The sequence below is a fragment of the Rosa chinensis genome, chromosome 6, assembly GCF_002994745.2.
Source record: "Rosa chinensis cultivar Old Blush chromosome 6, RchiOBHm-V2, whole genome shotgun sequence".
NCBI classification, from domain to species: domain Eukaryota; kingdom Viridiplantae; phylum Streptophyta; class Magnoliopsida; order Rosales; family Rosaceae; genus Rosa; species Rosa chinensis.
The window spans coordinates 13500690-13528352 of record NC_037093.1 but is presented as its reverse complement, the minus strand read 5'-3'; the positions used below and the strand labels follow the sequence as shown (position 1 = coordinate 13528352).

General features: G+C 36.0%; 3 protein-coding genes and 1 long non-coding RNA gene across 10 annotated transcripts; 2 read left to right on the top strand and 2 right to left on the bottom strand.

Moving 5' to 3' along the window:
• Positions 1 to 730: 730 nt before the first annotated feature.
• LOC112174357 (B3 domain-containing protein Os01g0234100) lies at positions 731 to 2985 on the top strand. The gene is made up of 7 exons (XM_040508432.1): positions 731 to 898; positions 977 to 1063; positions 1317 to 1348; positions 1444 to 1600; positions 1706 to 1918; positions 2150 to 2240; positions 2351 to 2985. The coding sequence occupies exons 1-7, from the start codon at positions 731 to 733 to the stop codon at positions 2983 to 2985; spliced, it is 1383 nt and encodes a 460-aa protein (XP_040364366.1).
• Positions 2986 to 6674: 3689 nt separating this feature from the next.
• LOC112168812 (TMV resistance protein N) lies at positions 6675 to 12264 on the top strand. Its single transcript, XM_024305729.2, has 9 exons — positions 6675 to 7189; positions 7481 to 8235; positions 8336 to 8616; positions 8756 to 9037; positions 9138 to 10568; positions 10683 to 10803; positions 10959 to 11130; positions 11322 to 11399; positions 11482 to 12264. Exons 1-5 carry the CDS (start codon positions 6675 to 6677, stop codon positions 10548 to 10550), a joined length of 3246 nt encoding a protein of 1081 aa, XP_024161497.2. The 3' UTR covers positions 10551 to 10568; positions 10683 to 10803; positions 10959 to 11130; positions 11322 to 11399; positions 11482 to 12264.
• Positions 12265 to 12602: 338 nt separating this feature from the next.
• On the bottom strand, positions 12603 to 19394 carry LOC112168814. Of its 7 annotated transcripts, XR_005800975.1 has the most exons (16): positions 19222 to 19394; positions 19087 to 19104; positions 18920 to 18973; positions 18737 to 18787; positions 18553 to 18640; positions 17708 to 17791; positions 17164 to 17217; positions 16855 to 17082; positions 16192 to 16415; positions 15786 to 16059; positions 15391 to 15435; positions 14556 to 14710; positions 13913 to 14001; positions 13686 to 13755; positions 13467 to 13596; positions 12603 to 13043 (listed from the first exon to the last, which is right to left on the bottom strand). It is a non-coding gene; the product is annotated as an uncharacterized LOC112168814 (long non-coding RNA). The 7 variants fall into 7 exon arrangements; XR_005800976.1 differs by lacking the exons at positions 18553 to 18640; positions 18737 to 18787; positions 18920 to 18973; positions 19087 to 19104; positions 19222 to 19394 and adding an exon at positions 18026 to 18058; XR_005800977.1 differs by lacking the exons at positions 17708 to 17791; positions 18553 to 18640; positions 18737 to 18787; ... (1 more) ...; positions 19087 to 19104; positions 19222 to 19394 and adding an exon at positions 18026 to 18068.
• Positions 19395 to 20746: 1352 nt separating this feature from the next.
• Positions 20747 to 26384, bottom strand: LOC112170848. Its single transcript, XM_040508431.1, has 8 exons — positions 26369 to 26384; positions 24846 to 24977; positions 24393 to 24482; positions 22709 to 22756; positions 22314 to 22508; positions 22072 to 22200; positions 21278 to 21643; positions 20747 to 21049 (listed from the first exon to the last, which is right to left on the bottom strand). The coding sequence occupies exons 1-7, from the start codon at positions 26382 to 26384 to the stop codon at positions 21633 to 21635; spliced, it is 621 nt and encodes a 206-aa protein (XP_040364365.1). The 3' UTR covers positions 20747 to 21049; positions 21278 to 21632.
• Between the last annotated feature and the right edge of the window lie 1279 nt (positions 26385 to 27663).

Below are 27663 nucleotides of genomic sequence, written 5' to 3'. Positions count from 1 at the left end.
TAAAGGGTGTGTAGAAGTAAGCATCATTTAATTCAGGCCTATTACAATAGAGGGAAGTACTCTTTTTTTTTAACTTTGTCAAGGGGAACCCAAAGGCTTCCTAGCCCCAAGACCCTTCGGCGTATGTGAAATGCTCCAACTGTGCATTGCAGCACAGTGTCTGGCAGCTTTGACAGCTTCGGGGTTCGAACCTAGGTTGGGGAGCACACCCAACTAAGCAAGAACCACTAGGCCACTTGCAGTGGTTAACAGTCCACGCCTTTTAGATTTATGTATAATTTCTCTTTTCCCACCATCGATTTCAATTTAACCAAGCCTCTCTCGAGGAGCCTTTTTTCTAGGCGATAGTACACAAAGTATTTCCCTTGTACCGTTAAGCCAATGCACACAGACCCTACACTTTTCATTGACAAAAGTGTAGTCAAGTAACAATTAGACACTTCAAATGAACCAGAAGCACTACACTCATTTTTGTTTCCGTTACATTAGAAGGAGATTGAATCCTTAATCTAGCCTAATCCTATCCCTATTTCTCATCCTCACTCACCACCTAGACTGACCTCAAGGGATTTTAAAACCCATATTCATTTCAGAGAAAAAAAACATGTAATTAATCAAAAATAATTTATAAAACGATTTAGGATTTTTTTTTCTTTCATTTTTTTCCCAATAACAAAGAATAATAGGGGGATCGAGTACACTTGTTTGCTTGAAAGTTGAAATATACCCCATGTGGGAGACTAGTGCTTGTTCAGAAAAGGAAAAACCAGTGCTCAACATGAATGTGGAGGACCAATGCTTCGAGCATTTCTCAGACCAAGACGAAGACGACGATTTTACCATTTCGCAAATTTCTTCTCTCCGTAGACCACAATTTCACCCTTCATTCTCTCCATCGGTCTCTCTCGTTCTTTCTTCTCTCTCTGTGAACATACGTTTTGTAAACGCTCAATGGTAGTTTGTTCATGAATAGCAGGTAGAGCAGAGGAAGCTATTGGAGACCCAGAAAAAGGGGTTCAAGACTCGGACAAGTCCTTTCAGTCCAACCCATGACACCCAACGAGTGAGTCACAACGCTTTTCATAACACCCTTGTTCACTTAATTAGTCCTTCTAGTCCTCGTTTTTGCTCTACTTGGATCATATGGGAAAGTGGGAAACCCAGAAATTGTTCAAGCCAAAGAAATTTTGATGATAATAAATTATGTTCAATCAAACTGTGTATTCTGCTGTGTGTCATAGCTCTTATATCCTAGTTATTTTGATGGTAGTTTTATTAATTAAAAGAATTGAATGTAGTTTTGTGATTTTTGACAGGAAGTTCCTGGTGACCATCAGAAGCCTCAAGGGTAGGGTATAACCACCAAAATGTTTAGTTAATTAGCTTATATACTTCAGTGCTAGAAGTATTGAGTTTGATGCATTTGATTGATTGATTGCCTAGCTGTAAACGGAAGAGAACCATGTTCGAGAATGTTGACAATCCTGAAGATTCTTCAGTCAAAAGCCAAGTTGAAGAGATCAAAGCAAAAATAGGGGTGGAATGCCCCATCTTTGTGAAGGCTATGCAGCCATCAAATGTTGCCAGTGGCTTTTTGTTGGTAATTGAGTCTAAACTAAAAGCATTTTAGCAAGTTTAGAAGCATCAGACTTGGAGTGCTAGATAAACATGATTGAAGCTTTGCACTTAATTTTACTATTGACAGGCATTGCCTAAGCAATTCTGCCATTCACATTTGCCATCCCATGATGCAACAATAATTTTACAAGATGAAAGCGGGGAGAAATACAGAACAAAGTTTATTGTGCAAAAGGACAAGAGCATACTGAGTAGTGGATGGAGAAGGTTTTGCTTTGCTAACAAGTTAGTTGTTGGTGATGTTTTAGTATTCCATTTGGTCAGGCCTTTAAAGTTCAAGGTATGCCATTTCTTTGTATAAAATTTTACAAGACTTTCTTGGTAAAACCCCCAAATTTAGTGGGACATATTTGATTAGCCTTACTGTCCACTTGAGTTGGTTTTCATAATTTGTGAGGATGAAAGCTTATTCTGATACCTTTGAATGTGGTGTGTCAATCTGATTTCTTGATATGTATATCCTGTGCAGTTCTAGTTTTTAGTTGATTGTTCTCTGTACACACTGTTACAGGTGTACATAATGGGAACACATAGTTTAGCTGAAGTGGAAGAGGCTTTCAGCCTCTTGAAGTTCGGTTCCTGCACCAAACAAACAGCTTTTGGTACTCTCTCTATTTTACTTTGCTCCTACATAATTTTTTTATGATCTCTTAATCACTGCATGAGAGAACCTGGAAATTCTAATATGATGATATGATGAAAAATTATGCAGAGGAAATACGTCCAATGCCTCTTCCAAAAGATGTCTGTCAAGTTCATATTGGTGAGAAGACAAGTTTGACATTAGATTCTAATGCTGCACTGATAGATGAGGAGTACAATGAAGAATTTGGCTTCAACATTTTAGAAGATGTTGGACTTTCAATACCAGCTACTGATTTTGGTGATGTTGAAAATACCAAGGATTTTACCATTCTCGTGAATGGTGTGAGTATAAATTCTTGTCTCTCCGAAGAGATCAGAAATAGGTATTATGATCTATGCTGCTCACAAAGGTCATTTCTGCACAACCATCTCCTCAAAAGTATTAATGGTAAGTTAGCTGCTGAAATAATAACCGAAACGATTAACATCGCTAATGCCATTAGAGCTTGCAGGCTTTCCACCCCCCATGGTGCTTATGTATTGTGGGAGAAGACTTTAGATGCCTTTGAGATTTTGGGTATGAATGTTGGATTCTTACATGCCCGGCTGAAGCAGCTTCTGAGCCTTTCTTTCAGGACCAAACAGGCTCTGATAAGGAAATCAAAGGAGGCTAAACTTGAGCAAGCTCGTGCAAAGGACAAGGTGATAACTCTTGAATCCAAGTATTGGAAATTAATGGAAAGAGAGGATGGTAAGTGCTGATGCTAAGATAGAGGCTCTAAAGGAAGTTGCAGAGAGGCGTGAACTTTTCTTCCAGGAAGAGGCTGTTGCTCCATGGAGATGAGAAGAATTGTTTTAGCATTTGGCAATTGGCATATAGTTTTACGATATGACGTAGACAATAATAGTGAAAAGAAGAAACACGCCCACACCCAGAGTCGCAAAGTTTCAAGTTCCTCTTTGCCACTTACTCGAGTATAAAATGTAGTTAATGACATAGCATGCTTCTTGCTCCTGGATTCGTATTTGCAAATCTTTTTTTAGTTTTTTTTTTCTTGTATGAAATGTTATTTACATCCAAAGTAGGAACATGATAAGAAAAAAGATTGACATCACTTTTGTTCGAAAATGTCTAGCTAGTCCTATTGTGCTGAGGAGAAGAACAAACTTTTTAGTCATGTATGCCATTTACTTAGTATGAGATCATTGGATTCTACATGACTAGATGATGAAGAGTCTTGACGCATAAAATTAGCGCCAGAGTCAATCCCCAACTAGACAACGAAAAGCAACACATGATTCAACCCTCATCTTAAATGGAAAATTTAGAATTAGATGTTAGATTGAAACATTCAACCTGATTGGAGAGAATGTCTATGATATATTAATGTGTCAATACATCATGTATATTATTTCAAAATTTTCAAATAGAAGTAGACTGACTCTGTATTGTTATACTACCTTGATTTGATCTTGAACTAGTTTACTTTTATATTGGTACATTACTGAAATGTAGACGAATCCCAATCGGCAAATAAATTGAATTAGACCGGAAGAGTAAGAAGAACTGACAAGGCAAATCAGTACTTGTTAAGTGAAACTTAATTTAGAAAAATAAAGATGATACCTAATTAGATTACCATGAGTACATAATGAATTCAGCACTTGAACAACAACACTCTTTATGTAGATTTATAACTACTTTTCAATGATATTTTTTTTTGTAGAAACGATACTTTTGTTTTTCACCCCACCTATGTTAATAAGATATGAACATATTACCTCTATAATGCTGATTATTCTAGATAACTAACGGATAATAACTCACTGACTTTTCAATGGTACTAGATGGTCGAGATATATCCAACAACAGGTAACTGCTTCTTCTGGAGATCTTATTATGTTAGATTATTAGTAATAATTGATATGATTGCGGACCTTTGTGTATTCTCAGAGAAATTAGTAATCTCCGAACTAGTGGACTACCTACTTAAGCAAGCCACTAGTGTAGACAATCTTTGCAACATGTATGAAGGTTGGACACCATGGATTTGAACTTGTGAAGCTACTGCCCTCTATATGTATGAGGCGGATTAATTGAGAATGGGGTTGGTTACACAGGGAAAGGGATTAATTGCTTCAGCAATCCCGTCTCTTTTGGATTCATATCTCCTGATCATTTAAATGAGCAATGGTGATTATTTCATAAGAAATTGGCCGTCAATGTCTAATAGCTGCAGTTGTTGGTAATATCTGGTTCATTAGACCTTGCCCTTTCTGCAATGGCCAGCTGTGTCTTTAATTGGTGGAGGATAACTTGAAATTTTTCAAGTGTTATTTCCCTCTAAATTGTGGTGTCTTAATTGGGTGAGATTATGCATGTGGCTTGAGAAGCAGTCTCATGTGGAACTCGTGTTAGTTCGTATTTGGTGATTGCTAAGCTGTCTTCCCTGCTTATAAAGATGATACAACTTGGCAGACACCATTGTGGCAGACTGGCAGGAGAATGCCATGTGAAGCACTTTGAAGGAAATTTCAGATTTTAGCAGCAAGGTGGCCTGGTGTAACACAGTTGTCCGTCTGAGTTCAATTCTGAGTATCATGAGAAGCACTGCCACTGCCCACAAGGAGTCTATATCACAAGTTTACAACCAATGTGACTATGTGAGTACATGATTACCGTCTTCTTCTACTTTGTGTACTCTTGCATTTTCTGGCATTGCTCTTTTGTGTTAAATGGTAATACATATTTAGCCAGGTTGTCCAGTTCTTTTGGCAATTACTGATATGAGGATGTCTTCCTCATTTTGTAGGCAATCAGCTCACTTTTGCACAGGTTGCATTTGGTTTAGAAGATCTTACCTCAGCATACAGGAATATCAGAAGTATCAAACATCCACAATATAGGAAATTCTTGATTTCGTCAATGACATCTGTCGACCACCTCTTCCTTTTTGGTCTGAGAATTTCTTTGTTTGATAATAAATTAAGAGAGATCAATTGCTAAATAAGGTTCTCTGTGATACACCTTTTACATTACAAATGATATTTTAGTCTCGGGAATGTCCTAGGTAAATTGGTAAATCAAATTTGTTGGTCCAAAAAAGATTTATTATAAAGGAATTTTTTTACTAGTCTTCGACTGGAGGGCAGTGAAGAACTAAAGTATAACTTTCTTGGTAACGACTAATGGCCACTGTTTTCTATCCATTCATTCTTAAAAAATGGTAATACCACTAGCTTGCTGTGGTTTCGGACTTTCTCAACTTTGGATAAGAAACAAGAAACTTGACACATCACGTAACCGACCAATGTCGGCAATGTGGTTGCTTGTTTCTATCAAAGCCAACAGGTATTTCTTCTTCAAGCGTGCCTGTACTTTGTGCATGCTTCTTATATAAATATCGACCATACCTAGTTCCTATCTTCAAAACAATCCCAAGTTTCAGAACAATATCTCATTAGCTCTCTAATTTCGGGAAGTACTTGAAGTTGAAGATTTCTCTATCTTTGATCCATACTCGTTGAAGATTTCGAATCATGTCTGCGCTGGTGGATATGTGGAGTAATGAGACCAAGGAGCAGAGGCAGAAGGATCAAACCCTTTCGTCGAATGCCTCGGCCTCATCAAGCACTGATGTTGGGGTTAACCAAGCGAAAGGAAGGATGAGCTCGTCAACCTTGTTAGCTCCTGTTTTCGGCAGAGTCGTCCGTGTCAACTCACTTTTGACACGCTATTCGTCTGAAGCCTCAGTTTCCATGCTTGTGGAGTGGTTTAGCCCTTGAAGATGGGTAGTTGCGTCAATTTATTCCTTCAGCTTTTTGCTTCTTATCTTTTTCTTTGCTTGACTTTCAAATCAACGAAAGTACATATGGTAAATTTAAGACCCCATAGAACGTCTCAGTACATATAATATTGTCGAATTATTGACCTGAGAAAACCGTTCTGAACTGTGTAATTAAGCCAACACTATCACAGAATCTAACAAACAATTAAGCTAGCTAATTATGGTATCATACAACTTCACTTGACAGAAGACAGAAAACAAGAGTGTTGAGATTAGAAAAGTAAGGCAGAGGGGACCGACAAAAAAGTTTGCAGCCATTCTTGACTAGCTAATGTGAGCGCTCATATGTATTCACACGGAAGTTTCCACTGGTGTCTGTCTCCCACTTTCGCTGAAGGTGCCAGGAAACTGCTTTGCACATTGCCAAACCGAGAGGCCTGGTATATATATATAACAAGAGATATAGTCCTTGACATAACCAATACCATCCTAAATTCTTTCAATTCAGCCTCCTCACTCATCCTCCTGCAATCAAACACCATGGATCTGCGCTGATCCCTTCTTGCCCTGGTGTGATCTCTTCTTGGCCTGGTGGCCTTTGCTTTATTTGTGAAAATTACTAGGTCCAAGGATCGACCGGCATCACCAAACAACAAGAACAACATGGATCTGAGCAAACCTCAAGTCGGAGCCTCTTCCTCTTCCTCTTCGTCCTCTTCTTCCACCCATTCGCTCACACACGATGTCTTTCTGAGCTTCAGAGGTCCGGATACCCGCAACAATTTCACAAGCCATTTGTACCGCAATTTGGTTAACAAGGGAATTAACACCTTCATAGATAATGACCTTACAAGAGGAGAAGATATGTCACAAGAGCTTCTCGACGTAATTGAGAGATCAAAGATTTCCGTAGTTGTATTTTCTGCCAACTATGCATCTTCAAAGTGGTGCTTGGATGAACTTGTCAAGATCATTCAATGTAAAAAATCCAAACAACAAATAGTTTACCCAATTTTCTACAAGGTAGATTCGTCGGTGATAAAGTACCAGAAGGGCCAGGTTGGTCAGGCAATTGATCACCTTTGCAGATACAAGGATAACTTGGAGAAGAAGGAGAGTTGGAAGGCAGCTCTTGAACAAGCAGCCAGTTTGTATGGGTGGCCCATCTCCGATAAAGGGTACGTATGTTCAATCTCAAGCATCTCAACTTTATAATGCAGATTTTAACATTCCACCATTAACAGATAGTTAACTTAGTTAACATAATACATGATGTTTAATCTTTTTTTTTTTGAAAGGACATGATGTTTAATCTTACCCATGCATCAATTGTTTCACTAACGAATGGACTAGAATTAGAGTATAATCTTGAATATGATTTAGTCCAGTTATTGATTCATCCCCTAAAAAACTGAACATATAGGAAAGTTTAAACCAATTATTTCATATGCATGCTTTTACATTTGCAGGCATGAAGCGAATGTCATTGAACAAATTGTTACAGAGATATCAACCAAAATAACAAGATCCACCCTTTTACATGTGGCAACACATCCTGTTGGAATAGAATCTCGTGTAAAAGACATAGTTAAGCTCTTAAATGTAGGGCAAGACAATCCTCACATGGTAGGGATATGGGGAATTGGCGGAATAGGAAAATCAACACTTGCGAAAGCTGTTTACAATTCAATTAGCAATAAGTTTGAACATAGCTGTTTCCTGGCAAATGTTAGAGAGGAATCATCTTCAGATGAAGGTCTTGTCAAGCTACAAAACAATTTTCTTTCTAAAATTATAGAGAGAAATCCACCTAATGTGACCAATGTGGATGAAGGAATCACTCAGCTGAAGCAAAAACTAAGCCAGAAAAGGGTTCTCTTAGTTCTTGATGATGTGGACCGCTTGGATCAGTTAAAAAAACTTGTTGGAGGGTGTGATTGGTTTGGTCGAGGGAGTAAAATTATCATAACAACAAGAGATACAAATTTGCTAAGTCCTGATTCAACATATGTGGTCAAGGAATTAAATCATGAAGATGCTTCAAAGCTCTTCAATTGTTATGCCTTCAAAGGAGATATATGTCCGGATGGCTTCTTTGAACTTGCAACTGAGGTAATACATTATGCTAAAGGGATTCCGTTAGTTTTGGAAGTTTTGGGGTCAGACCTATGTAGTAAAAAGGATAAGGATGTGTGGAAAGCTGCATTAGAGTATTACAGGAGCTGTCCTAAAAAAGAGATTCAAAAAATTCTCCAAAAGAAGTTACGATGGATTGGATGATCAGATAAAAGAAGTTTTTCTTCATATTGCATGTTTCTTTAAAGGTTATGAAAAAAGCTATGTGATTGATGTATTGCAAAGCTGTGACCCGCCCAAGAATGCTCTCAAAAACTGTGACCTGCCCAAGTATGCTCTTGAAGTCCTCGTAGAAAAGGCCTTAATAAAAATTGAGAAAGACAATTGGAAAAGACAATTGATTTGGATGCATGATCGTATAGAGGACATGGGAAAAGAAATTGTTCGGCAAGAGTTCCCTCATGAGATAGGAAAACGCAGTAGATTGTGGCTTTATGAGGATATTTGCGAGGTCCTTGAGGAAAACACAGTAAGTGATATTTAAAATTATTTAGTTTTATGATATTTAATACATCCTTGCTTATAAAATCTTGAAGAATTTTAGAATTTAATGTAAATATTTATTATAAGAAGAAATTGCTTAATTTGACGCAATTGTTGTTTATTAGGGAACGGATAAAATTAAAGCCATCGTGTTGAAAAGCGTTTGGAATTCACCAAAGATACAGTTGAACGGCGGAAGCTTCACAAACTTGAAAAATCTTCAAATTTTTAAAGTCGGTTATAAGATGCTTAGTGGAGAGAGCGTGGATTATCTCCCCAACCGGTTGAGGGTCCTTGACTGGAGTGATTGTTCATTACGATCGCTGCCAACGAATTTTAATCCGAGGAACCTTGGCATGCTGGAAATGAGTGGGCCCTGCATGACTCCTCTGGGATTGAAATTGAAGGTATTCGAAAGAAAGAATTCGATCGTTTTTTTACACTTACACATATCATTTCAACCCTTTTTCTAATTTTGATTTTTTGGGTTCTCTTTCTCCCAAACAGGAAATGCGACACTTGAAATCTATCAAATTGTGGGACTGTGATGGTCTAACCAGAATTCCCGACTTGTCTGGATTAACATCCTTAAAGGAGCTGGAGCTGTCTCGCTGTGAAGATTTAGATGAAGTTGACCCTTCGGTTGGCCGTCTCGATAAGCTCGTCATTTTGAAACTCACCCAGTGTAAAAAGCTCCAGATGTTTCCGAAGGTGATCAACCTGAAATCTTTGGAAACTCTGGATCTAAGTGAGACTGCCATCAAAGAGTTACCTTGCTTGGTTGGAAATCTCACTGGCCTTAAATCCTTGTCTCTATATGGGTGTCATAATCTTACAGATATACCATCGAGCATTTTCTATGAATTGCAACGTCTGGAGGATCTTGATCTTTCGGATTGCAGAAAACTTGTTACATTTCCAACAAAGTCAGAATCACTTCCTCCTCCCCCGGTCTTTTCAACTAACCTCACTTCCAGATTACAAGTTCGTCTGAACGATTGTTTCGGGCGGCTTGAAGACATTTCAGAATTTCCACGAGAAATAGATCGCTTATCTGTGGTTGATTGTCAGTCATTGAAAACAATTTCAAAGTTGTCAAAAATTTTGGAGGGGAAAGATTCAAAAATGTTTGGTGAGTTGAACTTGAGTCGCTGCTACACACTCTGCGACAATCTGGCTCGTGCAGTGATATCAGGGGTTGACGTTGACAAGGGACTATTTGATCTGGCAACCGAGAGAACCGGAGGATTGATGGAAGAGGCGGAAGAATTGATGGAAGAGTCAGAGGAAGAAGAGGCGGAAGAATTGATGGAAGAGTCAGAGGAAGAAGAGGTAGAGGAAGAATTGATGGAAGAGGCAGAGGAAGAATTGATGGAAGAGGAAGGGGCAGAGGCAAAGGCAGAGGCAAAGGCAGAGGCAGTGAAATTGACGGCTCTGTTGACTCTATTTTTCTCTTGTGCGAAATCTGAAGAATTCCAAGTAACATTTGATGCAACTGCTCCGCTTCCAAACTGGTTCACCTGCCGTCAGGATGTGAATTGCGATGTGAATGGTGAAGTGATAAATAAAGAGCATGAGTTTTGCTTTGAAATTCCTCAAAACTCCAATTGGGACAACAAAGGGTTGGCTCTCTGTATTCAATCGTGTGGGGATTGGGATGAGGAGGAGGATGAGGTCCGTTATTTTGTTTACATCAATGGAATAAAGTTTGATGAGAAAATCCTGTATGCGGGTGACGTGTGGGTGCATTATATTCCATTCGTGACAGTAAAAAAGAGGTTGAGTGAAAGTGGGATATCGTCACCTGATATGTTTCGAGTTATGTTTCGTCTTGAAGAAGATTTTATTGATACAGAAGTGCCTTTTGGGGCAAGCTGGGGAGTCCACCTGATCGAAGATTTGGAAGGAGAAGGCCGATGATAGTTCAGCTGACTTCCAGTAGGTTCATTATCTTTTTCTTTTTGTGTGTTTTGAGGCTTCTTTTATAGCCTACTATATATCATTCTCAAAATCAAAATCATATTTGAATCAGAAACGCATTCTGTTGTCCAGGTATATGCTGATTCTGCTGCCACTGAGGATGACATTCACACACCCAAGTTACAAAACACTTACCTCAGAAGAACTACTCCTTTAAAAGCATGATGCTCGATCATCATAACACAATGTGAAGGTAGTTATTCCCTGTCTTTGAGATAATGGCACATGCATATGGTGTGTATATATCATATATTGTTTCTACTTCTGAACTTGCCATGTGTAGTAGAACAGAACTAGTCCGGTTGAACACTAAAACATTTATGAATTTCCTCGACTTACTTCGTTCAGGAGTGTTCAATTTAGAGGAAATGATCGAGTGAGTCTTTGGAATCAAACCTCTAGAGCATGATCAATGGAGTTGATAAGACCAACAGTGAGGGTATCTATGTCTGAATTCCTTGTTTGTTCCAGAGCAGTAAAGACGCGCACATTGATCAATATTTCAGAAATAAAAGGACAGGTACACAAAAAGCCTTACACTTGAACTGATCTTTTGGTTGAAATCACGTTTTAGCTTGGCTTAATTTAGATCTGCTAGTCACATCCAATAAGTGGGCTGCTTATAAATTGCTCGAGATTGTATTTGGTAATTGGACCTACTCTGCCCTCATGTTTGTAGCCTTTGATTTTTGATGGTTTCTTTTTTTGTAGGGAAAAATCCTTATGCAATGTCTGTATTAAGTTGAGTTGCAAAGGAACTCGATGCTCCAGATATGGCTGATACAATAGGTAATTGCTTTTTTTGGGTGAATTAGTTAGCTAGTTGCTAATAATGGATTTTATTAACAATGGAACTTTTGTGTGTATTCAGAGCAAGTGGATTATGTACTTCATTAGCAAGCAAGGTTGGACATACCATGGATTTCATTCAGTTTTTCCTAAGAAGAAGGCAATACATGCCTGTTGCAAGTTTGAGTCATCCTTCATAAAAAGGTTCAAAGGTGTAGAAGAGTTGAGGAAAACAGCATTTGGGCCTCTTAAAAATGTCTGCCCAGATTGAGGAGGACATTGATGCAGAAGAATTGCAGGCGGGTGGAAGCATTTCACCAAGAGCTTATATTGGAACAACATGGTGATCGATCTGAGGTGAACTATATATTCCTTTTGAATCAACAATTAGAGATGGTTTATGAGTTGCTATCATCTGATTAATTAAGGGGCCAGCAAGTGTGGGATGATATGCTCAACTTGAGGAAGGAATTTTTCTGTTCAACTGTGGTACAGATTTCTGCTTCCATTGGAGCTTTTAGAGGAGACAGTCTCGTTTGACTACTTTTAAACTACTTTCTTTGTTTATTTTGTAGAGAGACTGATCTAATCAGTGGGATGCCAAACTATTCGAGATTTAATTAGTTTAGGACAGGGATCTACTCTACACTCATATTTGCAACTCTTGATATTTGACAAGATGAAAATCAGCAATGTTGTCCTCTTAATGCAAGCTAAGATGAATCTAGAGATCTGGTCGAGACAATAATGAATTACTGAGTTTAGGTAACTTCTTTTTCTATAAGCGACTGCTGCAGACAATCTTTGCAATATGTATTAGAGGTTGGTCTTATGGGATTTGAACTTTTAAAGGTGCTGTCTCCTAATTACACTAGCAGGCAGCCCGCGCTTTGCTGCGGGTGAGTGAAGGCCCATTTCGCTACCATTATAATATGCAGCTTCTTCTTCCTCTTCTTGTTCCACTACTGGGTCCTTGAAATGAACTTTTCTTTTTTCAAACATTAAAATGGGTTTTCGTTTCCAATTCCTGTGAAATTGAAACTGCCTTAGAATTTGAAAGGGTACACGGAGAGCTATATATTGCTAGTAAATACTTAATCAAACACAAATGAAAAATTGAAGATGTGTCATTTTGCATCCACTCATTTATAGAGAGCAATTTAGTATGAATTTGATATTTAACAAGTTTGAACAAAAAGCAGCTATCAAATAATTAGTAAATAGATAGATCAAATTCATCTCTTGAAATATTTACAACAGTTAAGGTAGGCTGCTCAACTGCTTATTAATTTGAAGATGAATAAATAGCTTCTTTGAGAGGCCAAGTACTCTTCTTTTTGTTAGTGTTCAACAGATCAATTTCATTCTCATAATCCTACACCGGAAAATTTGTAAAAGTTGATGCTCCCCGCTACTTGAGTGCTGCCAACTCATATGCTTTTTCTGTGGATTCTTCTTCGTCATAAAGCCCCTGCATATACATTTTGCGTTAGATGATTGAAGATATGTTTATCTGACAATTAAGTGGTTTTGAGCAGTCTAGCTAGTAATTAAGTACTTAGCTGGTTTCCCTTCTTCCTTTGTGTTGGGTTCCAAGACCCTTTGTTCCATAAATGAGCTTCATATCTCCCCATCCATCTATGCCTGCATATAATTTTTTAACGTTAGGCACTTCAACATTTAAATTTACCTGAAAGAAAAAAAAAAAAAAAAAAAAAAGAAGGGAATTTCATACATCAAATTCAATAACCAAAAACCAACTTTTCAAGCTACTCTTAAGAAATTCAGGCCAAGACTACAAATTAGAATCAAATTGACCCAAGATTATACTATTTCCCACAATCAATTGTCAGGGACACAAATCATATATTAAATAAAAATATCTCTCCAACTCCTTGCACATAACTTTCCTGACCTATTTCCAAAAAAAAAAAACCTTTCCTGACCTGATTTCTCTAGTTTTCACAACAAATTGAAAAAGAATTATACATTCAGCAATAGCAGATGTCTTGAACCAATCAGAAACAAAAAAGCACCAAAGAAAACAACGAAGTTCAACAAAATGACCTTCTTCCTATGGTCTCGGGTGACCAGTTTCACCTCCTCAGAAAATCGTAAAGTACAACGAAGATCTTTGCCAAATCCACTTGTCTCACCCATTAGCATGAGAATAAATGATCTCATGTGCTAAATGTGCCTGAAATCACAAACCATAGAATTTGAGATTTAGTCTGACCTAAGGCCTCGTAAATGTAAGAGAATGAGTTTTAAAACTGTTTTACTTACCGAGATAAAACCATGCCTCAGAGTCAGGTACTCATAGTAACTGCCTGAAAAACTGTCTGAAGAAGCACGCCTGATAAGAAAAGAAGAATACCCTTAAACCTTGTTGTCATAGCTTTTACATACTAAATGCATTACTGAGTTAATTATTTGTAAAATCCAACAATTGCAAGTACAAATTCCTATTAACAATGCAATAATGCTCAACTTCAAAGTAGTGCTTTACGTACAATGCAAAGGAAAACTGATGGCTGGCTCCAGAAGTTCAAATGACTCTTTCCGAATGATGTATCCCTTGCATACCTAAACCTTTTTGAATCTGCAATGCAAACACTTTATAAGGTATAATCCAAGAAGTTCTAGCGACTAAGAAAGCTAAAAATTTGTCAACCGGTATCTGAGATGACATTATAGATTGCAAAAAGGAAAAAAAGTATAGGCCACAAAAGCTTAATTTGTAGGAACACTTGATATGTAAAGAAAGTCAGCCTGCAGACTAACTAATTGATTTGCATAGTTAAATGAATCATATGTTGAAGAAATGGATGCATTTAGCTTTTAAGTGAAGAGATTGAACCAATTTACCATTACTAAACTGGTATGCAACTATTTTTGTCTCTTTCTCCCAATACTTCCATATTCTCATTTGTAGTCTAGAAAAACAAAAACAATGAATTGTTGAGAGAGAGAGAGAGAGTTCCTTGTGCCTCCCAAAGCTGAGGTTGTGATGCAGTAGAGCACATGAAAAACTGCTAGCACAAAGATAAATACATGGAGGTGGTGAATCCCATATGCAGATAAAAGGCAACTTTATCTATGAATTCAGAGTTGGAGCTTTGAAAATGTCCCATAAGAAGGTCCATAGAAAATTACCTTTTGATCCACACAATAAGCCAGAGAGTTTGCATATCTCTCTTGAAATAGTTGCCTAATGTCAGACAATGTACGTATGTACTGGTAAATCAGAAAATCTAGCTACAACAACCATCAGTAATGCAACAGCTTCCTTACATTTCTCAGGGCATTCCCTGCAATGACAATAATGGAGCAAACTAAACATTATAATGAGTTAATCAGTCCTCTGATAAGAGACTTTTAGGCATTCCCTGTAATGACAATATGCGATATCGGCCTGAATAAGAATCAACCATGACTTGTAAACTTAATCACTTAATAGATCATCACATTGCTAAAAAGGTATAAGATATTCATCAATTTCATATTATTTGGTAGTCGAAAAATCAACGAAGGGAAATGTACACAGATTTGGGATATACAAATAGTTTGTAGACTGTTAATCTCCCATCTAGAGGAAGAAAAATTACTAATTTTTTGAATTTTGCATCTGCAGTTCACCAAACAAATTTCTTACAGCATCATCAAATGCATATTTCATGCTTTCCATATGACAAATTCGTAAGACTTGATTCAAAGGCACATTTCTTCTACCTTTCAGAAAAAGAATGTGATGGATGGTCAATTACATTATAGTGTCGTAATTGAAAGGTATAAATCATATTTCTTTACTGTCATCTTAGCAGCAGTTACTTTTGTTCATAAAAAGACTGGATTCTTCAAAGCTAAAATAGTACTACAGCATCTTATATTCTCAAAGTCTTTGAAAGACCAATCACAAATAAACTTGTACCTCACACATCACATCACATAAACAGATCGCATAAACAACATTAGGAATTAGAAATCCAACCTGTTTTGGCTGAGATTCTGCTGCAAAACTCATCTCTTCTCATCCCTAAAAATAAAAAATAAATATGAAAACCCTTTCAATGACCTATACAAATCAATAAAATCTTAATCAAAATCAAAACCAATTCCCTACTTTATATCCCAATAATCCTAAACCAAAGAATCCAATTCTTCACCTAACATAATTTCTCAAAATGAATTCCAGATCCCACTCAAATCCAACTCCGAACCTCTAGAACAAAGAACCATGCAGGAATGAAAAGAAACAGAAATCAAAAGGAAGAAAATAAAACAATACCTTTTCCAACTGATAGATATACTTCTTGATAGCTAACCAATCAATTATTCTCACATCATACATCATAGAATTGACAGGATTCAATGTGAAAATCGTACCTTGGAATTTCGATTAGTGCGTATCTAATTGCTGAAGGCTCTCCCTCTTCATCTTCTTTTCCTTTCTCTCCTCTGCATCTTCGTTCCTCCCGTCAGCAGAACCCAGATCAAAACCTCCTCAATATCTCCGTCTCCTTTCGTTTCCTCTTACCCTTCTTCCCTCTTCTGCAGTATTGAGAGTTCAGATTTGAGAGAGAGTGCTTCAGTAGCTGGCACATGAAGCGGACAGTTGGAGGGACAATTCCGACCAAGCTATTCTCTGGGTTGCAGACTACTGTTGAAATGTAGTAAATGAATTTAGTTAATTTTTAACTTCCTAGAAAAACAATGTATACTATAGTAATCAAAATGCTTCCATATAAAACAAATATGAACAATTTGAGTTTTACCTCCCAGTGATGCATACCTTTTGCTTTCTGGGTTTTTAGGTTTTAAATGGAAACCAGTGGCCTAGGCTCTACATAGAGTCCCAGCGCTGCCTCACCTTCTGCATATCCATCTGCTGTATTGCTTTTGTAATGTCAAAGATTAAAATCGCAGACCTCATCTATAGGCAATGGAAGAGAAAACACTTGGTTTTCGAACATGGCTTCTCAGGTATAGATATCTCCATATCAGAATGAAATGGGGCTGCAAGTAAACCGAGTAAAGGAAATCAATAAATTTGCCACATAAGAATTACAATCATATCAGTCAGTTACATTCCAAACTACAGATATCATCATTTCTCTGATCACATATATACTCACCATAATGGCTGCAAATCATGCATAAAAACTGAGTCAATTTCTAAGTTATGAGCATCATTATTGCCTTGACTTCAAACTAAAAGTGAAACAATTACGTCAACTGGAAAGACAATAGGAAAATCAACAACCATATACTGGTAACCCCAAAATCATATGGCTAAAGCTTATCCCAATCTCCAGTTTCTCTTTCTAAAGTACTAACACGAACAAAACAAAAGGCGCAAGAAATAAATATAAAACAAAATGCTTCACCCTTGATTTTAAACTCTAGAGCTTTAGACAAAAGGTGCAAGAAAAAAATATAAAACAAAATGCCTCACCCTTGATTTTAAATTCTAGAGCTTTGACACTTTAGCTGCTGGTGTGTTTTAAACGTGCACAAACGGAGTTGGTCAGCAAATAAAGAAACTCTGGTTTGCAACTGGACTGGAATGTGACTGGACTGGAATGCGAAATTAATATGCAAACCAAATGAATTTTCACAAAGAAACTCCGGTCTTTTGTGGACTGGAATGCCTCACACTTCACAAAGAAACTCTGATTTGCAACTGGATTGGAATGTGAAATAAAGCAGAAGTAAACTAAAGCTTGTCCCAATGCAAGAAAGAAATATTAAAGAAATGGCTCACCCTTTATTTTAAACTCTGCAGCTTTGACACTTTAGTTGCTATTCTGTTTTAAACCTGCACAAAAACAGTTGGTCAAAAAAAAAAAAAAAACAAAGCATATAACCCAAAAAAAGAGAGAGAGAGAAAACCAACAAAAAAAAGAATGTGAAAATAAAACAGGGTAAGTACCATTAGCAATTTAGCATATCGGTAGTAGTTGAGCAAATTTATTAAGATATTCAATACTGGTATGCAAAATTCCATTAGATCACCTTTCTCACACACAGCCTTTAAAGCATATTCACTCCTTCATAAATTGATACATCTATCACATTGTCACACACAAAATCTTGCACTTTTTGGAATTACTTTTTTCTTTGTCAAATCCCAAATCCCGTTCTTTCCAGAAAAGAAAAAACCCACATGTTTATATAAATATAACAAAATCAATCAAATTGATATGACAAAACACCAAATATCTCATGCTTCATGGTTCAATCAGGTGGCCTTTTCAAGTCGAACGGTCAAATTTGTAATCAAAATTAGTTGTGAACAATTTTCTGACTTGATGCATGGAGACAAAGAGGGATGAAATTCAACCACCAACTTCAGAAAGCGTCTAATTATTACCACCTAACTCCTCCACCTCCTAATTTAAGAATTAAGACATTATTAAGTCACTGTTCACAATTCTGTCTGATTATGGAACCAAGATTATTTTCCCCTTCTAAGTTTATCCAACCCATATTATTTTCCCCCTTCTAAGTTTATGCAATTCAGAGAACTTAACCAATATCAACAATCCAGTTGGTTGCAGTCATAAAGATTGAAAAATCAAGGCGAAACATAAATCAAAAACAGGCAATCACACCAAAATTCTTACCACACGCAAAAACTCAGCTCCTAACCAAACGTCCGATAATGACAACAACAATAAAACACAAAATCTAAACTAATAGTTTTTTTTTTTCTGTTTTTTTTTCCTTTTTCTTCTCCTCACCAAGAATTATAAAAAGTAAAAACTTCTATCCAATCAATAACAGGTTGTCAAACATGCTCATTTATTTCAATTTTAGTTTCAAATTATGTTTCCAACCACTCAAACTCACACTACTCCTATTCATTTACCTTTTTATCTTTCTAACCACCTAAATAGCTACAACCTTTGCTATTTTTATAATATAATTGGGGTATAGTGTCTTTTACGTTAACAGAGAAACTCTGGTTTGCAACTGGAGTGAAACAGCATAATTCAACAGGTCAAAAATTTCAAACAAAAAAAACCAACAGTATCTGATGAGAAAGACACTAAACTCTGTCTCTTACTGACTTTCAGTTCAACCCGAGCATCAAAGAGAGAATCAGTGATCAATTATTCGAACACCACATTAAGAAGCAAGAAGAACTCACCAACAATTAACTTTTATGGATAGATGAACGATAACACGTATCTCCCTTCCTCTACTCATTATTCTTTCTCTCCCTTTTCAACCTTGCTCTGCAAAAGACATATAAATCAGAAAACAGATCAATTGAATGTAGGAAACAACAGTACCCAATCAACACAGCAAAAACATGACAGAGACAACAGTACCCAAACAACACAGCAAAAACACCCAAATATTGCAGCGAACAATACTTACAACTGCAGAAGACAACCAAACAACATATTAAACCGAAAACCCATAATAACACAATATTCAGATGCAAGTACAATCAGCCGTGAGAATCACGCGACAACATTATCAAATCAAAGCTTCAAATTCTGGAACCTCACCGATTTGAATCCCTATTCTTCTTCCGTAGATATTCCAGTCAACAATATTTAGAACTGTGAAAGATAGCCAAACAACAAATCAAACCCAAAACCCAATTCCAGCCAAAAAAAAAAAACGCAACCCCCAAAATCTAACCAAATCAAAGCTTCAAACTTTGGAACCTTACCGATTTTTCAATCTTCCTCTGCAAAGACATACAAATCAACAAACAGATCAATGACAAACAAAAGCTTGTGACCTCAGATCTATTTCGAAATAAGGAAGCACACAAAAAACCCAGAACGATTGAAACCACAAATACCTTGCAACCGATCTATTGTCGCCGAGATCTTCTCCTTTCCTCTATTCTGTTCATCTTTCTTTTCTCTTCTATCCCTCTTTTCTTTCTTCTCTCGTCTTTCCAGTCAAATCCAGCACTGAGAAAAGAAAGGACGAAAACGACTTTTCGACCAGCTTGATATTCTTCTCGAACAGTGAGGACAAACACGCCTTTTCCAACTCTAATGAACAGTGTAACAGTAAACTCACTCTTTATATATACTAGGAATAGTTGCCCGCGCTTTGCTGCGGGAGTTAGGATTGTTAGTGAATTGTTTACGAAAGTAAGTAGTTGTATACAAAAGGCGTTGTTAATATGATACTAAGGAAACTGAAATTGAATACAGTCGATATGAAACTGAAAATGAAGGAGAAAAATGTAAAGGAAATTGAAGTAAAGATCCAATATAAGAGCATTACCAACTGAACTTTGCTTGAACTTCCTTGCAAACTTCTTGAATTCCTTCTGGAATTTCTGCTTCTGCCAGGTGCTTAGATTGAGATCTGCAATAGTAACATGAGAAGTCAGTACATTTCTTTCTTTATTTTACTGGCAATACACTGTTAAAAATGATACTCTCTCTCTTTCTAGATATATCAGTGACGCAAAAGCAATTATCATCAACACTTAAATATAAGGGTAGTGTTCTTAGGGCAAAAAAAGTACCAATCTGCAACCTAACATTCTGAATAAACCTATTCAAACACCAATCAATATCTTTACTCAATGAACTCTGTTGGTATCCAGCATCTAGAAATAGAAAGCAGTATTAATTGAAAATCTAAGACATGCAAAAATTGTAACCAAGTGTTCAGATAAAATTTTGAAATTGCAAGTAATAGTAAAAACAATGCTAGTCACATATATAGAAAACTTTCGCACAAAACAATCAATTTTTGTATATGTGACAGATTTTCATCAAAGAAAGCAGCGAAAGTTTTCATTCTCTTTGATATCCATGATTACCTGTTCAAGAAGATGTAGTGAAAGTTCTAGTTCCTGAAAATTAATCGCAAAGCTACCAAAAGTGACCTGAAAGTATTGCAATATAGGTTAGTCACTAAAGTATTGCTGTTCAAAAGTTCAATATTTTCTAATTTATTAAAGGTAAGATTTTTATCAAAATTGAGTAGAAAATGAACATTGTACGATAAGCATTGGTCCTAAAAGGATTACCTCTTTAAGAGCTTCTTGGTCCCAAAACATTTCGTCGTCTTCAATTTTTCATAATTTTTCTGCAGCTCTTAATGCAATGGAACTTTGAATAAGCAACATGTCAATTTGATTAAAAACTGAAAGTCAAAGTAAAGAAGAAATAATACCTGCAGAAGTTTGAGATCTTTATGAATTGGAAGTTAATTGTGACAAAAATTTTAATCAAAACTATGAAGCATAGTAATGAAGAAAACAGTGACATATAGAGGGAGAATTGTTACATTATATTCATTTGATAAAAGAGTACATGTACATTCTACATTTGTTACACAATTGATTTCATTTGAAGTCATGCAAAAATTGCTTGCTGCACAATAATGTTAGGCATTTCAGCTGCAGCTTTACAAAAAAGCTAGCTGCATAGTCAGATTAGCTATTATAGTTGCAGCTTTACAAAAAGATCGTTGCTGCAATCTTGTAAGATTGTGGAGCTTGTTCAAAAACAGTGGTGGTTCCAACTGTACTTTCATTGCAGCTACACAAAATCGATTACTTCATCAAAAAACTGTACACCACAGTTATCCTGGATTAAACAGTCTTTTTGTTTTCAGCTGATGACAATGATGTGGTTTCATCTTGCTTTGCTTCTCTCTCACTGCAGAGTAAATAAAATATAGTAATTTTATGAATATTGATAAGAATTGATTTATTAAAATGAATTATATAGTATATGTATTATAACGTCCTTTTTTAAAGATAAGAGAATTGTAATATTTAACCAAAATGAATGTCATAAAAATTAGAATGGTATTTTCCAAATAACCAAAATTAAAAAAAAAAAAAAAAAAAAAAGAGAAAAAATATTCAGATCAGTACTACTTACCTTCTAGGTTTCTTGTCTGATTCAGATATGAATAATCCTCTCTTACTTGTCTCAGCAACTCTCTTTCTTTGAAAAGGAACAGGATCTGGTGTCATAGTTGCTGGGTCCTTTTCAAAAGGTGGTACAGAGGACTCCATATGTGGGAAGACTGCTTTGATTATTAGCTCACTATCTTCCTTTATCTTGAGCTGAAAAAGGAACTTTTGGCCTCTTGTTTTCTCTATCTCTTCTGGTAATGTTGCCTCTGTTGGGTACGATCTTTTGCTGACCAAATCTTTGCAACTACTTCCAAAGAGTTGCTCAGCTTGTTTTCCCATTATGATAACCGTTGCCTCATTTTGACCATCTGTGATAGTCATGTAGACTCTGAAACTGTATTTAAAGAAGAGACTTTAGTGTTGTTATTTTGTTTTGTCACATAATATAAAATTTGTCCTAAAAATATAATTTTTTACAGTGTTTACCAAGGAAGAATTTCTTGCATCGTAGACATAAAAATTTTTTGTTTAATGCTTGACAGCATTCCAAAAGCTTAAAACACTACTAATTTGATTTATAAAGATCAAACAAAAAGTGAAACATTATTTTCCAATTTCCAGTTCAATAGCCTGTTCTATGTGTAAATAATGAAAACAGATGTAAACTATTAAACCGCAGTATCTCATCATTGTTATAAGGTAAATACATTAATAACTGCAGATAGTTAAAGATAAAAACCATTATCTGTTACTTTATCAATATTTAGAAACTAAAACTGATAAAGCTGTTGTTAAAATTATGTCTCTAAAGTTTACCTTCTGCAACTGTATTATGAATATTTGATGCCGCTCTAACTAACATATCTTCACCCACAGCTGTACCAAAACTTTGGTTGTCATTTCTACAAAAACTATCTGATGTTTCACCAGTTTGTTGATAAGACACTATAACAAAAATTCAAGTAATATCAATTAGTGTATGTCTGGAGAAGAAACAACAATGTTTGCTAAAACGATTTATATAAATTAACATTTTGAAATACATAAGATACACCTACATGTTCTCCACCTCTTTGAGTTAACTGGACGATATTGATTCCCAAGAACGCACAAATGATCAGATTCATTTGCTCCTGCAGCAGAGTCCTGAGCAGTATAGATCTGTTGAATGTTTTCTTGACTATCACAGCTATCAACATCACACTGTCTTAGCAATCTCTTTCTTCCTCTCAAAACAGTCTTTGATGCCATTACTGCATTTAAACATGTAGTCATCTTAATTTTCATACAAATGAACATTAACGAAATAGGATTAAAAATAAGGTCAATCTGACATATAACCAAGCTTTATTGACACAGAAATAAACACTTGCAACTCTGTGAACAAACTTATCCAATAACAATCAGTATCATCTTTTAAATATGATTAACGACATTGAGTAAACATTTCTACCTGTATTCAAAATACTTGGAAATTTTGAAAGCTCACTGTTCCTGATATCTGCAGAACAAAAAATAAAGACTATTTATTACAACTATATAAATCATAAGATAAAAACATTGTATTATGCAAAAAATATAAAAAATGATGGTGCTTAAATAAAGTATTTGTTTACAATCATGTATAGCAATACATATCCTTATCAAGCTGTTCAAATATACGGAAAAAAAAAAAAAAAACACACACACACACATTATGAAATTTAAAACATGAACATGTTATAGTCTTTCTCTTCTATACTAACTGATGTATCAGAAATATATAAATTTACATCACTCTAAAGAAATTGCCATCCGTTCAATCACTGCCCCCAAAAAAAAAAAACCCAATGTTTTTTGCTTTTACATCACAGGTTAACAAACCTACCCAACAAAAGAGGGAAAAACACAAAAATGAGTCACATATTGCATCATCTACTATGAACATAATCAGTGGCAATTATCTGAGAATAGATTTTGTATTGTTGGGAGACAATAGAAACCATATATCCTTGAGACTTAAGTAAAGAGGCTCATTAATATATGTTAATTAAGCTTCACTGAAAAAGCTCATATACCATAAAGAATCTTTTCGAACCAATACAGTAAATATTCTTCTGTAAAAACCCAATCTAGAGACGACATGAGCCTTAATGTAGATATACATGAAGATTGAATTAACTTTAGTGCTTGGATATCAAAATCTAATGTAAAAGCTTCATCATTCACATAACATTGTGTAGAGACTATGTCAGAGATGGTGGCATGAAGTCATAAACAATTGAACCATTACTACAAAAAGCATGAATTTCTGCAAGGAATTACAAACCATACCATCAATATCAATGCAAAAGTGCAAGTCACAAAAACTCAATTTGCTTCTTGACTGACAATATGGCCAAATTTGGGCAAAAAGGAACAGAGAATCACAATTTAGACCTGTTTCTGTCGATTAAGATATTATAGCTTGGTAATTGCTATATCCATATAAAAAGGTGACCGACAGCTTGGTAATGAGTATTGGGTTTGACTGGGAAGGATATCAGGTTTGATTAGATAATGGTAAAACTCAACCTTTGTATTCTTTCTAATTTCTATACAGTACTACCTACTTTCAAGTTGTCATAAGTAGACTTGTGTAGCTAAAACACAACCATTGTATTCTTTCTAATTTCTATACAGTACTACCTACTTTCAAGTTGTCATAAGTAGACTTGTGTAGCTAAAACACAACCATTGTATTCTTTCTAATTTCTATACAGTACTACCTACTTTCAAGTTGTCATAAGTAGACTTGTGTAGCTAAAACACAACCATTGCTCCTACTTTCCTCAATTTAGAGGTATCGTTCATGACAAAATAAGTAAAGGCCAAAGAAAAGTTTAGTTAAATTATTACATTAAGCTTTAACTTCTAAATTATAGTGGTTATTTTTTCCTCATATATCTGTTTCTTGCCTACCACCCAGATGTCATATAATAAACACATCTAAACCATAATCTAAATGCAGGTGCAGACTTTCTCATGGCATCCAATCATTATCATCAGTACTTCCCAAATGACGCATGGTTCCCCTAAATATAATCACTCCTTAGAATTGTAATTAATTTAAATCAACGCTAATAACGAACATCAGTAATAACACAAAGATTCCATACCTGAATGAAGACAGAACAACGAATCAATATCAAAGAACAAAAACAGGAACAGTGGCAGAAAAACAATCCAAGTACTTTTTCGCATAGAACCTACAGAATCAAAACAAAATAACTATCAATATTCTGCAACAAAGAAAAAATTCAAAAAATCGAAACCCATATATTAACTGAAAGCCAAAACTTGAAATCACCCAAAATCAAAACGTCACCCTGAACCTCTTACTCTCCTAATCAATAACCGAAATCCCACACTCAAGAACAAACAATACCCCTAAAACATCAAAGCCCATATCAATTCAAAGCCAACCACAACAAAAACTCCAACGAAAATTAACCAAAAGATCCAGCAATCCATTACAGAATACCTTATACAATACCTTCTGTCGATTTTAAACCTTTCAAAATCCACACAAACAACAACCCACTACCTATCGAAACAAAACCCGCACCAACCTCTCCTTCTGTTCTCTTGATCCCAACGACCTAGCAGCCCTCTATCGCCTTTCCCTCCTTCAGACTCTTCTACTGTAAAACGGCAAAAACGAAATGAACATGAACGCCATCGCTGAACAAACTGAACAGAACCTAACGACACAAAAGAGCAAGGGCAGAACCGGCTTTTTACTGCTAAACAAACAGACCAAGCAAGGACAGAACCGCCAATTTACTATTTTTTTACTGTTAAATGGACAGTAAGTAAAGTAAATATAGAATAATTTAATAATAGTGAACTGAGCTCATTTAATAATAGTTCCAAATTAAGTTAATAGTCAACTCGAAGCAGAGCACCACTAACCACAATATGTATGAGATAACTTTACGTTGGGCTATTTAATAATTAATGGAGTAAAGTTGACACGACACGACAAACACGATCAGATAATAATAATGGGTTAAAAGTTGGGTTTGACACGAAGACATAGCACGACGCCACGACCCATAACCCTACCCCTACTAATTTCGACATTCGGCTCCCATTTTAGGCAAGCTTCTAGTCCCCTTGCGTGTCTCACTTGCATCTTTCTCTATTCTACAGTTCACTCTCCAAGCTCAGAGTCTTTGAGTGAGAGTGAGAGTGAGAGTGAGAGAGAGAGAGAGAGAGTCCACGGCTATTGTAAAAGAGCAGAAACAGAGCTCCAAGGTAAATGCTCTGTCTCTCTATCTCTACTTATTTTTTAGACATGTGTATGGGTTTTCTTGTTAGCTGAGTAAGTAAGTGAATGGTTAACTGTAGGGGTTTGCTTCGCAGAATAAAAGGGCAAGATCATCAAACAATGAAGAAAAGCAAACGATTAGAAACAATGTGAGAAGAATTACGCTCTGTTTTTCCTCTGTTTCTTTCCCCCTAATTTATTACTTGTTTCTCTTCGGTTTCTTTTGCTCTTCTTCCCAATTGTGAAATACACAAAGCATCTATGTTTATTTCACAAAGGGATAGAGTGAATGTAAAAATTTTGAATCTTTCTAAATTTGAACAGAGAATAGAGTGCCCTTTCACTAAGGGATCCGTTTTCTTGGCCATATTCAGGGATCTCTTGTGGAGTTGTGAGACACTAACACCCAATTTTTGATTACATATCAATATCTAATCTCGACCGTTCAGTTTTTAGATCTCGTATATCAATTTTATAAATTTTCAACCAAATTGATGATCGTTAATGCGTTCGTAATTGTGATTTATCATTTTGAACATAAACGGTTGAGATTAGACATATTCAATTCGTTCATTAATTTGATCCAGTTCGGTACCTTAACAATTATCAATTTGGTTGAAAGTTTACAAAATCGATCTACTCATAAAGACCTAAGAACTGAACAGTCGAGATGCCTATGTGACCAAGAAGTTTGTCTAATAAGTGATCCCTTAAAATTATTAGAAAAAAAAAAAAAATCTCTCACTAAACGGACCCTACAGACCCTGCTTTTGTATAATTGTGCTTTACTAGGTAACATTTAGTTGTTGAACAAATGCATACCTTTTATAGCAACCATAGACTTCTTGCAAATCACAAATTTTGATCTGTATGTTCATTGTTTGGAAATTCCAAAATATGTAAGAAAATGGGAGACCTTGTTCCACATTATGGGGTCCAGAACTGTATATTTGATCCTTAAAGATAACCCCAAGTGGAAATGGTTGCGATGAACTTGCCAGGAGTACCTGATTACCTTTAGTGTTTGTTGATGGTAGTTTCTTTTCTTTGCAAATGGATTCAAGCTGAATTAACTGAATTTTTATACAAATTCTGAAATACAGGTGATCAATGTTGGTTCAGTGAAGTCTGATGGGTCAGTCATTTAATTAAATTACGTTCTGTTTCTCCCTAGTCATATTATGCCGGAATACTACATTAACAATTGATCATCAATCTTTTACCAACAGTAGCAAACAAAAGAAATTTAAGAGAGCCACAGAAGAAAGTTTATATGAGACTTCTGAAGCTCAGTTTTCTGTTCTCGAAAGAGCAAATGAGGTTGCAGCAAACCTAGATCCTCAGTTTCCTAGCATGGTCAAAGTTATGTTGCCATCACATGTCTCAGGAGGATTCTGGCTTGTAAGTTGGACTCACGCTGTTAACAGTATTACATGGAGGCTAGGGAAGGACTAGTATGATGATAACATTTTATGTGCTTAACTTTTGGTTGGCAGGGTCTTTCTAAAACATTCTGCATTAAGCATTCGCCAAAGCAAGACACAATGTTTGTTTTAGAAGATGAAAATGGCGAGAAGTTCGAAACGAAGTATCTTGTCAAAAAGAGTAGTCAAGTAACAATTAGACATTCCCTTGCACCGTTAAGCCAATGCACACAGACCCTACACTTTTCATTGACAAAAGAGTAGTCAAGTAACAATTAGACATTCCAAATGAACCAGAAGCACTATACTCATTTTTGTTTCCCTTACATTAGAAGGAGATTGAATCCTTAATCTAGCCTAATCGTATCCCTATTTCTCATCCTCACTCACCACCTAGACTGACCTCAAGGGATTTTAAAACCCATATTCATTTCAGGAAAAAAAAAAAAAAACATGTAATTAATCAAAAATAACTTACAAAACGATTTAGGAATTTTTTTTTTCCCTCATTTTTTTTCCCAATAACAAAGAATAATAGGGTGTTGAGGGTTCGAGTACACTTGTTTGCTTGGAAGTTGAAATACCCCATATATGTGGGAGAGGGAGACTAGTGCTTGTTCAGAAAAGGAAAAACCAGTGCTCAACATGAATGTGGAGGACCAATGCTTCGAGCATTTCTCAGACCAAGACGAA

Excerpts from the sequence above, each read along its gene's own strand:
- LOC112174357 (XM_040508432.1), top strand. The coding sequence starts at position 731 with ATGTGGGAGACTAGTGCTTGTTCAGAAAAGGAAAAACCAGTGCTCAAC. Across the intron at positions 1,919-2,149 it reads TCAGGCCTTTAAAGTTCAAG|GTGTACATAATGGGAACACA; the intron begins GTATGCCATTTC and ends ACACTGTTACAG. Across the intron at positions 2,241-2,350 it reads CACCAAACAAACAGCTTTTG|AGGAAATACGTCCAATGCCT; the intron begins GTACTCTCTCTA and ends AAAATTATGCAG.
- LOC112168812 (XM_024305729.2), top strand. The coding sequence starts at position 6,675 with ATGGATCTGAGCAAACCTCAAGTCGGAGCCTCTTCCTCTTCCTCTTCG. Across the intron at positions 7,190-7,480 it reads TGGCCCATCTCCGATAAAGG|GCATGAAGCGAATGTCATTG; the intron begins GTACGTATGTTC and ends TTACATTTGCAG. Across the intron at positions 8,236-8,335 it reads ATTAGAGTATTACAGGAGCT|GTTATGAAAAAAGCTATGTG; the intron begins GTCCTAAAAAAG and ends GTTTCTTTAAAG.
- LOC112170848 (XM_040508431.1), bottom strand. Across the intron at positions 24,483-24,845 it reads TCAAGAGAACAGAAGGAGAG|GTTCTATGCGAAAAAGTACT; the intron begins GTTGGTGCGGGT and ends TTGATTCTGTAG. Across the intron at positions 22,757-24,392 it reads GTTGTTCTGTCTTCATTCAG|ATATCAGGAACAGTGAGCTT; the intron begins GTATGGAATCTT and ends TTTGTTCTGCAG.